Raw genomic sequence first — 13583 nt, forward strand, 5'->3', positions numbered from 1 at the left:
GTATCTACACATGGACTTCCTACACGTGAATTCCATACTCAGGAATGAAGGAATCCTTCCTAGGTGGGGTCAGGACATCATTCTATCCAACCACCAAAGGTTCAGTCGCTTATTGAAGGAACTACAAGGAGCCACAGGAGGCATACTGGGCTATGGGAACAAGCATGACAGTCAGTATTGGCTGTCACAAAGCTTATCTGTGTCGGGAAGGTGGATGGTTGACAAACGTAAAGAATGGTCCATCTGTGGTGACAGCTGTGCTCAAAGGAACCAAAAGAGGCTCAAGGGTTGGAAAGATGGCATGGGGTGAGCGTGTTGCTTTCAAGATGGTGGCAAGGATGCAATGGCATAAGGATGCCACAAACTTGAGTTGCTTGCCCTGCTACTTGACAAGCTAAGGGCAGGAGTTGTGTCCCACTCATCTGAGACCTCTAAGGTCACAGGTTTGCGGCTCAGAGGATGAGTGGACAAATGCCTCTAATGGACAAGATGGGCTGAAACCTGTCCCTCTGCTCTGAGGTAAGGGTCTCTGAGTAACTTCAAATGGCCTCCATTGTCAGGTTCAAGTTAAGACACCTGCCTGCCTCTCAGAGGACTCTGACGTTGCCTTTGAGGATCTTCCTTGCCTCCCTGCCTCCCTGGGGGCAATGAAATGACACCTGCACATTGCAGACACTCTCTGAGGAGTGACTTAGCAAAGCAAAGGTGGGAGGTAGAAAATGCCAACCCTGGGCTCTACAGAACGAGGCCGTGTGAACACATATGCAGCAACCGCCACAAGCCCACTCCAGGAAAAGAGGCACCGTGGGGAGCTGTCAATGGCTGGGAGCTGGGGCGTGGGTAGGGCATCTTTATCTTCATCTTCCTCAGTTTCGCTATCAACGTAAGACTGCTCTCAAGGGCTTCACAGGCAGCTCCGTGAGTAAAGCCTTGTTGCACAGCATCAGGATCCCAGTTCAGCTCCCCAGCACCCAGGTAAAAAGCCAGGCGTGGCAGTGAATGTCCGTAACTGTAACCCCAGCTTGGGAGGGGGTGTGCAGGGGAGGGGGTGTGCAGGCAGGTTCCTGCCGCTCACTGGCCAGTCAGTCTAGCCAAATTGTTGAACTGTAGGTGCAGTGAAAGACCCTGTCTCAAAAAGTAAGGTAGAGAGCACTAGGACACCTGATGTCAACACACACACACACACACACACACACACACACACACACTAGTTCTCTGACCCTCGGCCTACTGCCAGTGGCTGACACCTCGAACCCAGGGAAAGGAAGGGAAGGCATGCTTCTCACTCTGCACCTGCCTGGCTGAGAAAGCAAAAGGGAATGTGGCAGCCCTGAAACTTTTAGAAAGCACCCCCAGCCTGCAGCACAATTAGACATCTGTGTGAGTTCAGACTCCAGCTTGCATTCTGGAGTCTGGAGGTTTAAAAGGAAAGGAAAAAAAAAAAAAAAAAAAAAAGGAATGGGCGTGCAAAGATTGGTATTTCAGCCTCCAGCTACTTCCAGCCATTTAATGTCATTTCTTCTAATCAGATTCTCTGGTCCTGGCTGGGGACTAGAGTGATGTCCCTAAGCAATGGGGACCAGAAGCCATAAAAGAGCCTTGCTAGAAAGCCAGTTGGAGCCCTAATCCTCTCTGAATGCCTGCTTCTATGCAAAGCCCTTTGCAGGATGGAGGGTAGATTAAGAATCCAAGGAGACATGCATGAGCAGACAGGCAAGAGCACAGGCTGCCTGCACTTGACAGGTGCGCGTGGGGCTGAGTTCCTGCGTGTGGCTGCAGGCAAAGGTGGCGAGCAGCACACACAAAAGTCTACGATGTGTGTGTTGGGGGGGAAGGAGGGGTTCTACACTTCTCTCTCTGTAGCTCCATCCAATTGAGCACCTGAGGCTAGGCATAAATAGCTCTGGGGCTGTGAGCAGAAGGGGGTGTCAGACATTAACAAAACCAGTGCTAGGCTGATTTGGTATCTTACATGTCGAGCTTCAAGTCAGAAGGCAAAAAACCTACCAGACCCTCAGTGCTTCAATACAAAGGCAGTACTGGAAAAAACACTGCTTTGAGTTAACAGCAAATAACCAGCTGCAAGAGGATTTGCCTGACACAAGCATCGTCTTCTAAAGCCCCGAGTGTCAGTCTGAGCCAAATAAGCATACGAAACTGCATTAAAGACACAGACTTTCTCCCGGTCCTGCATAAACTCTGGACATGAGGCAACGGAGGTCTTCCTGAAGAGGAGATTCTCTGCAGGTCATGGCTGACAGGATTCATGAGAACCAAGAATTGTTGGAAGGCCAGAAAGGAGACAGTGTGTGCCCATGGATTCCAGCTGGAGCCCAGAAAGAGACCAGGTGCAAGAAACCAGGCTTCAGATACAAATCTGGAAGTGATAAGAGTTTATAGTGGCTTCACTAGCCATGACAACATAAAATGACAAATGTGTCACTTTTTTGAACCTGCTGAACCAAATGTAATGACTTGTATTAATTTTGACAGATTCTTGCTGGGTTATTATGCGAAGGAAGAGGGAAAGTGATAGCTGTAATTAATTGGAAGGGCCCACAAACACTTCTTAACATCTGGAACATTTCAGATTCTAATTTGTACTCAGATTTACCTGTGGGGATGTTGGGGCTGCAATGACGCTGTTTAATTTTTAGTAAGCAATTCTTGTGAGTGCATACGCACGCATGCACACACAACACAGCAGGACCTGGATATCCCAAGAGCTGGTACCTATATTAGGACTGAAAAAGCGAGTGGGTGAGTGGATTCGGTCACCAGTGCTCCCAAGACGGTACTGCTTGTGCCCCAGTCCTGCTGGCAATTCCCACGCGCTCTGGACTCACACTAGGGTGGTGCTCTTGGGTTGAGAGATGCTGGGTTCCTGCAGCGTGTTACCCCTGGATTTCCTGGCTTAGCACAAAGTTACCCAGGGGTGCTAAGATTCCTTTTCCCAATCCTCAGCCAATTCTTCCTGCCTTAACTGAAGGCAATTCCAAAAGAACAAGAAAACAGTAGATCAGATGGTCTACATGCCTTTTGGGTAGCACATTCCCAGCAAATCACAGACTCCCAGACCTGAAGAGGACCTTGGACAGCCCGGGATTCATCTAGCCTGGAGCAGATAACAACAGAGACTCGCCCAAGGTCACACACAGCAAGTGTGCAGCAAGTGGTCCACAGACTGATCTAGCATATTTGGTTGGAGACCTTTGAAAGACCCACTTTAAAAAAAAATTATTAGTTTGTCCATCCCAATAGCTTTTTTCCTCCTCTCTCAAAAATCAAACATTTCAACATAATTCTAAATAGAAAGTGCCTTGCTTAATCTGGACCTGTCACTACTGATTTGATAACTGAACTTAAAGAGAGGAATGGGAACCCTGTTGGTTGGGCACAGGATAAAATCCTCAGCAAATTGCTTAGGGTATCAATGAATTCAAGATCTGTCAGGAAAGGAAACTAGGTAAACTTTGTTTACTTGAACCCTCTTTTAAAAACTGTGCTTCTGTCTGATGCACAAGTGTCCTAACACTTTGATTCTTAGAGTTTATTTAATTGGATTCTGTTTGTGTTGTATATGCAGATATACAAGTAATCTCTCCTCTGGGAGAGTTCTGAGGTTCACTTACTTTCTGCATCATAAAAGAAAAATATAGATTTTTGAAATTGAAAAGGCATCTTCTACTAAATGGAATGGGGGGGGTCTCCTGGGATGGAAACAATACACAAGGAGAAAATTCAGGCACACTGAACAAAGCCTGGAGCCCAGCTAGCATCCGTGCACACTGACCATTGAGCCCTCTGAGTCCCATAGTTCCTGGCGGAGCCCACATACAGAATTCCTAGGCAATGGCAGCTTGTGTCTCCTGGAGTAACTGGAGCCCCTTCTGGATCTCAGAGAAGGGCCTTTCTGCACATCATACAAATGTGTCAACGCTTCTCCCTATGTTCTGACTATTCATGTGCACATGACTGCAGCCCTATAGTGGTGTCCTCTGTTCTACGTTACCACTATAAATTCTGTCCCCTTCATTACCTGGGGTTTGGATCCTACAATACTCATTTTGCCTGATGCTTCTGAAGGGTCCCAAGATCACATGTCTGACGCTGGTTAGAAGTGGGACTCCCTTAGGGCAGAAGCACTCGGTAGTCACCAGGAGGAAGACAGATGCAGAGGACAGCTCAGCTCTCACAGGCTCCTGGCTTACAGATGTCACACGTCAAGGATGTTCCTGTGCTACCGCATTCAACCTCAGAGCAAGTGTTCTTTCGCCGGCTTCCTAAACTATGCTTGGAGAGCTGAGGTCCTCTCTGTAAGCGGCAAGCAGGAGCTAAAGCTAGGTGCTCCCCTGAGCCATAGCTCAGCAGCACCCTGGAGCAGCTCAGGGAAGCTGAGACATACAGTCCCGATCATGATCTCTTCGATGCCAGATCTGAGGTGCAAGCTGGAGGAAGAGCCTGTGCTGCTCGCGCTCAGGTGGCCTTTACGAAGTTTCGCGCCTAGTGATAGTTAAGTGGCTCCGATCTCTGGGAACTGCCACTAAGACTGAATCAGTGTTTATAAAGGACATTTGGATCATATCTCTTTAGAGCACAAATTTATCATTTGGGGAACTTTGAACCTCTTAGGACAACACTAATGGACTATTTCTTTATAGATATATGGGATGGGATGCAAGATAGAGAATGATGTGGGAGGAGGAGCCTGAGAAAATGGAAAACCCTTGAAGAGCTTTGTCTGCTAGCCCCCAGAATAATCAAAGGCCATTAGGCTTTCTCTAGAAACTGGAAAGAAAATTTCAGGGGCCTCAGGAACCTCCAGAAAAGGGGTTCTTGAGTAAGGAAACAAACAAACCAGGCCACAGCCAGAGACAGATGGTGATGTCCAAGGTGCACACACATGCAGTCAGCCGCAAGCCACTGAAACAGTCCTGCACTGTGGCTGCCTATGAATTGCCCAGCAGCAGGTACAACTGTGAGGTGGCCCAGGAGACCTGAGAATGAGGGGGGAGAGGCTCAAAGGCTAACCCAAACTCGGGGAAAATATTTCTCCACAGAGGACAGAGAATGAGCTGCCATTCCTTTCTTTCAAACTCCTCACTTCCTGTGTAAGAAGCAGTAGGGCTTGGGCTAAATACTTATGAGAGAAAGATCCTTGAATCCACCCACCAGCCAAACACTCTATCTCATACTCCAACTGGCTGGCATTCGCTCACCCTGAGTGATAAGATTAGCATGAGTGAATGCTCCCCCGGACAACAGGATTAAATTCCTACTAGCTGGTAGTGACGAGGTTATTTTTTTCAATTAGCAGAAACACGAAAAAGCACACACTTCCCTGAGGCTGCGGGGTTCATTTCTGATGTGCAGGCAGCAGCCTCGTTTGCCACAAAGTTAGGAGCCGTTTCAGAAGGTACCAGCTAGCCCACAACTAGCAGGGTAAGCCCCCGCTCCGAGACCACCAGCCTCCTCCTGGGTCGCTAGCAGTGGGGCTGAACTTTCTGGATCCGGAGAACAGCACAGCGGCAGTAGGCACCCATCCGTAACTCAACCCCACGCGGGGGCTCTCTTCTAACCATCCTAAGATTCACACAACCTCTTTCACACTCTGTGACCAAACATTTGTGTGAAACTGTGTGTGTGCCTTAACCTTTAGGTCACCCCAGACAAGAATAGCCATTTCCTCTCTGCTCAGAACACCTACCTGTGCCACAAATTAGATTTTCCTCTTTTAAAACAGGGACAGGGGGCAAAACAAAAACACAACAGAAACCAGAAAGGTCAAGCGATTTGGTATAAGACACAGCAGCACCGGGCAACAGACGAGGAAGCAGCAGACTGCCTGTACGGTCCTCTATCACTCCCATAAACCACAACCCTACCTTGACCGCCTCTGCGTGGGTCACCCGGGCTAGGGATTTATCGTTGACGCGCAGGATCTGGTCCCCGACCCGCAACCCTTCCTTCTCCGCCAGGGAGCCCGGCTCCACTAGAGACACGTAGATGCCCACGCCGTGTTCCGAGCCTCCCCGGATGCTGAAGCCTAAGCCTTCGTGGGCCTTGGCGCGCCTTAGGCTCACGAGCCGCACCTCCCCGGGTCCCGCTCCGTCGGGAGCGGCCCAGGGCGACTGCCTGTAGGGGGTGGTGGCGGGCAGGTAGAGGCCCTCGGCGGTGTACTGGTCGAAAAGCAGCTGGTCGGAGCGCGGGATGACCAGACGCAGCATGGGCAGCAGACGCCGCTTGACCGGGCTGTCCAGCAGGACGCGCAGGGTGCGCACCAGGTCGAAGACGTTGCGGCGCGCGTGGTACGCGTTGAGGCAGTGGGTGAACTGCTCCCGCTCGGGCTCGCTCAGCAGCGCCGTGAGCGCCTGGTGCAGCTGGCGCACGTTGGCAGACAGCAGCCGCAGCCCCGCGCCCCCGCCGCCGCCCGCCGCGGCCGCCGAGCCCAGCGAGCCGGTGGAGGACGAGCTCACCGACAGGCCGTCCAGCTGCGCGTTCATCTCCCCGCCGAGGCCCGGCCGCACTCGGGAGGCGCGGCGCGGGGCGGCTGCTGCACCTGCGGCCGGCGGCGCGACAGCTGGCTTCCCGGGCGCGCGGAGGTCGCGGCCGAAGTCTGGGTTTGGGGCGGACGCGGAGACGGCGGCTGCAGTCCAGACCGGCCGGAGAGCGGAGACGACGGCTGCAGGGTGGGTGGGTGGGTGGAGGGCGGGGGGCGCAGAAGCGGCGGCTGGATCCCGGGGCGATGTCAGGGAACGCGGCTGGCGTCCCGGGAGCGCGAGGGCAGGGGGCCGGAGGAGAGGGGACGAACTGGGACCTGGAGGACGGAGAGACGGCGGCTGTGATCCCGAGGACCGCGGAGAGATCCTGGGGGACAGAGAGTTGGCGGCTGGAGGCCGGAGGTCGCGGAGACTGCGGCTGGAGGCCGTGGGCAGCGGGGACAGCAGCTACATGCCGGAAGGCGCGGGGACCACGCGTGGCCGCGGGGGGGGGGGCACGCAGCCACGCCGCCCGCCCCGTCACACCATGCCCGGGGCTCCCCCAGCCGAGATGCCTGTTCCTCTATGGCTGGGGGACCCCAAAGTCAGAAGTTAGGGCGCCTGTCGATCTAGCGCCAGAGTCCGGAGCAGTCGCAGCCAGAGGAGCCACGCGGGCGTCCGGCGTGGGGAGCGGGGCATGTCCCGGGCCGCCCGCCGTGCAGCAGCCCGGGCTCCCCGCGCCCCGGCGCCGCCCGGGCGCACGCGGAGCCACGAGGCCCTGAGCCTGGACTTTAAGAACTGTTGAGCAGCTCTGGACCGAGTCTTCCAGCGAGTTCCGACGCCGCCGCCGTCGCCGTCGCCAGCCGGGACTTGGTCCCGCCCCCCGGCCCCTCCCCCTCCCCGTCCCCCCGCCCCGCGGGCTCTTCAGGAAATGACGTCCCGCCTGGCGCGCCTGGCTGTTGCCTGGAGACGGGGTGAAACAGTCCAGCCCTAGGGAAGAAAGGGGTGAAAGTAGGGGTAGCAGCAGGAGGAGCCCTGGGAGCACTGCGAAGCCTTCCAGCTTCCCCAGCCCAGGGGTGAAGAGATGGAGGTCCCAAAAAACTGCTTTCCGGCGATCACAGGTTGACTCCGGGGTCGCTTTGGAGCAATTAGCCGGTTTGCCAATTCACAATTGGGGAAAATGGCCAACTTTTGGCCTGTAAATTATTAGATGCTTCATGCTCCGCTTTTCTGCCTTAAAACGTTTCTGCCGCTTGCACACGCGCTGACTGCAAGTTTAAGTGTGTATGCGGACGATTGTCAGTCACCTGCTCTGCGCAAGAGATGAATGTGAGTCACACAGGTGCTAGCAGGACACAAGTCCTGTGCTGGGATAGATCAGCCTGGGCCCGGGTAGTCTCAGGATGGAGGACAGCAAGGAACTTTTATCAGAAGTGTAAAGTTTGTAAACATAGGTGCATTTGAAAAGAAGTCTGAAGTAGGTACGTCAATTGTAAAAGGCTGATGTCCCGCTGGGGGAAGTGCGTGAAGGCTACATGGCAACTCTATAAACAGTCTTTTCATGCTTTTTAATACGGGAAGATGCCAGAGGACATGGTCTGAAGTCTGTCGTTGGACACCAACTCTCCTAAAGAGGATCACAGGAAAAACACAGGGCTTCTCTACAAATGGGCTGTTTTTAGGAGATCCAACGAGCTTTTGCTCTGTCAGTGCCACATGTCAACTGCATCTCTTCCAACCTGAATTGCTTCTCCTGAAGTTGTTTTTCCCCTAAAAGTGTTCTGGGTTGCCATCCCAGGAATGCAATGGCTGACTCACAAGGGGGAAGTAGAAAAGGAGAAGGGTTGTTTGAAGTGGCTTTGAGCTGGGTGCAAAAGGGTGGCTTGCTGGCTGTTTTCTTATTTTCCTATGTACTTGGTCATTCTTCATTCAGCATTTTCCAAGCACCTGTTCTGCTGCTTGGTCATATGCTAGATGCTAGAGACCCAGGATAAAGAGATGAAATCTCTGACCTCAAGGAGTTATAGTCTAGAAAAGGAAAGATCATGCAAGTCAAGGTAAAATAAAGACAAACATTGCAGTGTCAAGATAGTCCACATCGAGGAGAGATGACTAACAAGAAGGACTATCTGGGCTGCCAAGATGGTTCCGTGGGTAAAGGTGTTTGCCACCAAGCCTGACAAGCTGATTTCCATTCCTGGAACCTACATGATGGAAGCGGAGCGCCAACTCCTGCAAGCTGTCCTTTAATCTTCACAGGTGCCTGTGGCATGTGTGGCAACCCGCAGCACATAATAAATAAGTCAATGAGTAAAAGAATGAAATGTTTTAAAATAGTCTCTCTTCTCTGAGTAATGGGAAGCCACGGGAAGATTTCTAACACTGTAGTTTAACGCATTACCAAAATGGAGGCAAAGAATTAAAGCTTTACTTTCCCTGAAGCTTTCCCCTTCTCTTACACAGATCTGAGTTGAATTTATGCCCAATGAACATATTTCACAGGCATCAAAGAATGATGTCTTAAGTAGCCAGTTGGGTGAACCTTTGACACCCGTCTTGCAGCTCTGCATGTAGCAGTCCGTGCTGTGCATCTTTATTACTCCTCTTCATGTCTAGTGAAGTCTTTAATGGAACCAGAACAAGGTATCTGAAGAGCCTCTGCTCCAATTCCTCCCCCATGTATTAATGGCATGCCTTGAAATGCCACCACACAGGGCTTAATTGCATGCAGTTCAGCTTTTCTGCAAATGTATTTCATGCTTATCGTTCAGTTAGTTTGTGTTCTAATTATAATTACTGTGATTGCTTTGATAAATGAATCCCAGGAGCTAAGAACCCCATTTCCAGTATTTTCTTTCTGTGCAAAGGTTGTTTTCAAGAATATTTTGCTTTAGGCAGAAGCCTCTGTGCTTACAGTCTTAGAAGAAAAAGAAACACTTTCTTCTGCAAACATTGGACACCATCTGGGAGGGAGACTGTGCTATTGTTTAACTTCATAGAGGTTTCTCTGAGAGAGCAGACGAGAGAGGGCACAGGAAGGGAAAAACGGGAACCTTCCCATTCATCTTGCATAACCACCTTTGTATCAGTTTTCGACGTGTCCCTCTGAGAGGCAGTGGGTAACTGTGCTCAAACCTCAAGAATCTTATTTCATGTGTGAAGATGTGTTTGTCTTTCAAGAAATAAGCTCTTGGAAACCCAAGCTGCCTGGGTTCCTGAGGGCTATACTGCCTTCAGGCCCTTGACTGAAATCATGAGTGCCTTTTTGGCTTTGGCTACATACTGCCCTCTTCTGAGCTAGAACAGTATTCTCCTGCAATTACAGCACCACCACCGCTCCTCACCCCGCACCCCCTTTTTTCTTTGCTAAAGCCATGTGCCCTTTGCTGGAAATTGAACCCAGGCTAAATAAAAGCTCACACTACTGAGCTTTGCCCCAAGTCAGGGTTCTCTGAGACAAGATCTCACCAGGTAACACAAACTATCTTGGAACTGGATGTGCAGATCAGGCTAACCTTGAACTCAAGATCCTCCTGATTCAACCTTCAAAGTAGCTTCACATCCAGCACCAAAGCCGCTTTTAATTGTTCATTGTTGATGACTAACTTGAGCTAACCCTTCTAGTTTGGATGTTTTTAGAAATCTGCATTCACTTGGGCAGCCGGAAAGACAGAACAGGAAAGAGAATTGTGCTTGTATTTTGGGCTTTGCACAACTTACAAATGCTGACATACACTCCTTGTTTAACTTGATCTTTGTTTGTTTGACTTTTAGTTACTTTTGCATTGCTGTGACCAAAATATCTGACAAAACGAGTTGTGGGTGGGGTATCGTTTTTGGTTCACAATTCCAGAAAGTTCAGTCCATCATAACACCATAGCCCGGGAATTCACGTCATGGCTGGCCAGGAAATAGAGTGCGACAAGAAGTAACTTGGGACTATATGATTCCAAGACGTTTTTTCCAGTGGCCCCACCTCCTAAGCCTCTAAACCCTCCCAAAATAGTCTCATCAGCTTGGAATTAGCTATTCAAACCCGTGGGGTACGTTTTCAGGTTCAGGACACAACAGTTTTACATGCAATCTGTGCATTTCATGTCCTATGCACCGAATGAAGCATGTGACACCTGGAAGGGCAGAACATCACTGGTAACTTCCCACTCTTCTTTATTGCAATCTTTAAGAGCCCCTTTCTATTTCACAGTTATTTGGAGCTTCTCTCCTTTCCACTAATTCACTGAAATGTCTTAGGAGGTGATAGAGATTAATTTAATTTCAGATACATTTCCTGTGGGACTTAAAGAATTATCTGTAGCTGATGTTTTTTGAACTGTACTGTTTTAATCACATATGCTTTATCACTCACTCCTTCCCCCAGCTAGTATAGGAGATACCATCAGCACTGTTGTCGTTTTCCTGGTAGAACAGAGAGAATGTTGAGACCACAGGAAGCAATCTCCTCAAGATGTCAGGGACACTTAGAGAGAGTTAGGCTCTGGGCCGGAGGGTCCCATCATAGAGCTCTGACTTTTAGCCTCCCAGATGCTTGGTCCAGTGATGTCAAATTGGGCCATCATCACTGCTGAGATCACATTTCTCCCACGAATGGGAACATTTTCTTCAGAGAGTTTAAGGTGAGAACTCAGAGGTTAATAACGAACAATTCCTGGTTGGTAAGCTGACAATTTGTGGTAGAAAGACAGAGTAGAGGTTTAGTTTTGTGTGTGTGTGTGTGTGTGTGTGTGTGTGTGTGTGTGTATGTAAGAGAATCCCCTATGTGGAGGATTTGGGGGACCTCTGGAGTTCTTAGCTTGGACCCAGGGGCTCAGTGCTATCTGACGCTGGGTGTCACAAGGAGCTCATCCCAGAGTGAAGACTCCTGGCAGCAAGGACGTTAGCAACCAGGATATCACTGCTGCTGCAGGACCACAGCCTGTCTCTTCGGCAAATGTCAGTAGGGATAAATGATATCAGCAGAGAAAAGGGAAACAGTCTCCTCTAAGACTGGTAGATAACACCGACAATATTGATGGGGGTGGAGCAAGATAAGAGAGAGGAAGGAGAAAAAGAGAAAGCACAGAAAACAGCAGACAACAGGAGAGAGACAGGTATTTATCTTGCCTTGAATATAATCTACAAAGAGTGATTCATGGTCACAGAGACTCATGTGACTTGCATGTAAAAATGGTGTCAGAGCAATGAGGCGATCTCAAACTTCAAATTTCTGCTCCTTATTACCTTTGTGACCTTGAGCAAACCAGGGAGAACTTTCTCACTTGAATTTCTTATCTGTAACATTGGGCCAATGTTGCTGTCATCGGTGTTATTGCAAGCCTTGATTGTGCTGATGTATGCAAAGTCAGCTCCTACAATGCTCAGAATCCATCTCAGTTAACGCTCTTTCCACATGGGAGCACAACTCCTTCATCAGCCCAAGGGCGAGCACATGGGAGGTGCTCCTCCACGCTGAGTAATTCCTTACCCCCTCCCTCTGGCCTTGTCTTAGAGACACGATCAACGGACTGAGAAGGCTATCTGGCCCATCATCCCCCATAGCCAGTGGCGCCTGTTCAAGCTATTTAATTAGCAGATAAATGGACAGTATCTGGAACGGGTTCCGAAGGGTCTGTGCCTCTCAGACATCATTCTTGCTTCTCCCCACCCTGTGGAATGAATATCAGCACCACTCTGACCCTATAGATGAGGAAACTGGGTGTCTGGGCTGAGAATGAGCCATTTCTCAGAGGTCTGTGCCTCCCCGTGCCTCCCCGTGATTTGTAATAATAGCATGGGAGATGGAACTGGGGCCCGATTCCTCTTACACTGCTCTGGGGGAAACAGCACAATATCATGATAGCAAAAATAAATCCCAAAGAGCCAATTTGTGAGCTGGAAGGAGGCAGAGCAGGGAAGATGACCTTATCAGGCATGCGGTTCTGTAATCCCACTGCCACAGGTCTACATGAGCTCCCTTAATCAGGGGATTATGAATTGGTTACACCAGGACACCCCCACCCCAGTGAGGTCCAGATTAGAGAAACCCTGAGTTCACATGTCCTCCCCTTATTCACAGTCTTGACAGGACCAATGGGGGTGCCCTTTCCCACACTCCCTCCATGGTCCTCGGAGTCTCTGCTCTATTAGTGTTCTGGGAATTCAGTAGATGCTACACCGTCCTCCCTCTCCTCCTGGACTGTACTGTGGACCTCAGATGTCACTGTGGTGTAGATGGGCGGGAGCACTGGGGGTTATAAAGTGGGCCTTAGATGCACTTCCCAGTCCACATCCCCTTCTCTGAGCCTTAGGCCCCCACTCATTCCAGCACCACAGAACCATAGGCAGCACTGTAGCCAGAGTTAGTAAAGTGATTCCTGGTCATATAACCTCAGAGAAATAACATCATCTTCTCCAGTCCAGGTTTCCTTACCTATAAAAACAGAGGGAGCTAAAAACAGGGATATGAAAAGGGGGTAGTTAGAAAGCTGGAAGAGAAAACACATGTAAAAGCAATTTAGCACAGGGCTGGCTACAGACCTCTACCAATTTGAGAAAATCATTCCTGAGCTTGCAAATTTATGGAGTCAGGCTGAGGATGCAGCTCCACTGCGGAGTGCTCCCCTGGCATGCACAAAGCCCTGGGCTTGATCCCCAGCACCGTCTAACCCAGGGATGGCAGTGAAAGCCTAAAGTCTCAGGCTGCAGGAAGTGGAGGCACGAGGAACCTAAGCTTGAGGTCAACCAGATCTCAGGGCCAGCCTGGGCTACGTGGAGATCCTGTACTAAAAAAAAAAAGGATGCTGGGTGGGTGGTGGTGGCACACTCCTTTAATCCCAGCACTTGGGAGGCAGAGGCAGGTGGACCTTTGTGAGCTGCAGGCCACTGTAGTCTACAGAGTGAGTTCCAGGACAGTCAGGGCTGTTACACAGAGAAACCCTGTCTCAACAAAACAAAACAAACAAATTAAAAGAGTGAAGCATGGGCTTTCTCCAAATTTGTCTCCTCCTTTCACTAATGTTCAGGAAAACGTTTTGCTTCTTAAGGAGATTCTGATAATAAACACTGTGCTTGGGAACTAACTTGTGCTGTTGGCCAATTCCTTCACTT

General features: G+C 50.2%; 1 protein-coding gene across 11 annotated transcripts in view; it reads right to left on the reverse strand.

Moving 5' to 3' along the window:
* Whrn (whirlin) overlaps positions 1-7337 on the reverse strand; it is an 86694-nt gene extending 79357 nt beyond the window's left edge. For all 11 annotated transcript variants that reach the window (XM_021650007.2, XM_021650005.2, XM_021650004.2 and 8 more), the window contains exon 1: positions 5886-7337. In XM_021650007.2, coding sequence (XP_021505682.2) covers positions 5886-6503 — 618 coding nt within the window. In that variant the 5' untranslated portion in view covers positions 6504-7337. The remainder of the gene's footprint in view (positions 1-5885) is intronic.
* Positions 7338-13583: the final 6246 nt, after the last annotated feature.

This window comes from Meriones unguiculatus, chromosome 3 (genome assembly GCF_030254825.1).
Source record: "Meriones unguiculatus strain TT.TT164.6M chromosome 3, Bangor_MerUng_6.1, whole genome shotgun sequence".
NCBI lineage: Eukaryota > Metazoa > Chordata > Mammalia > Rodentia > Muridae > Meriones > Meriones unguiculatus.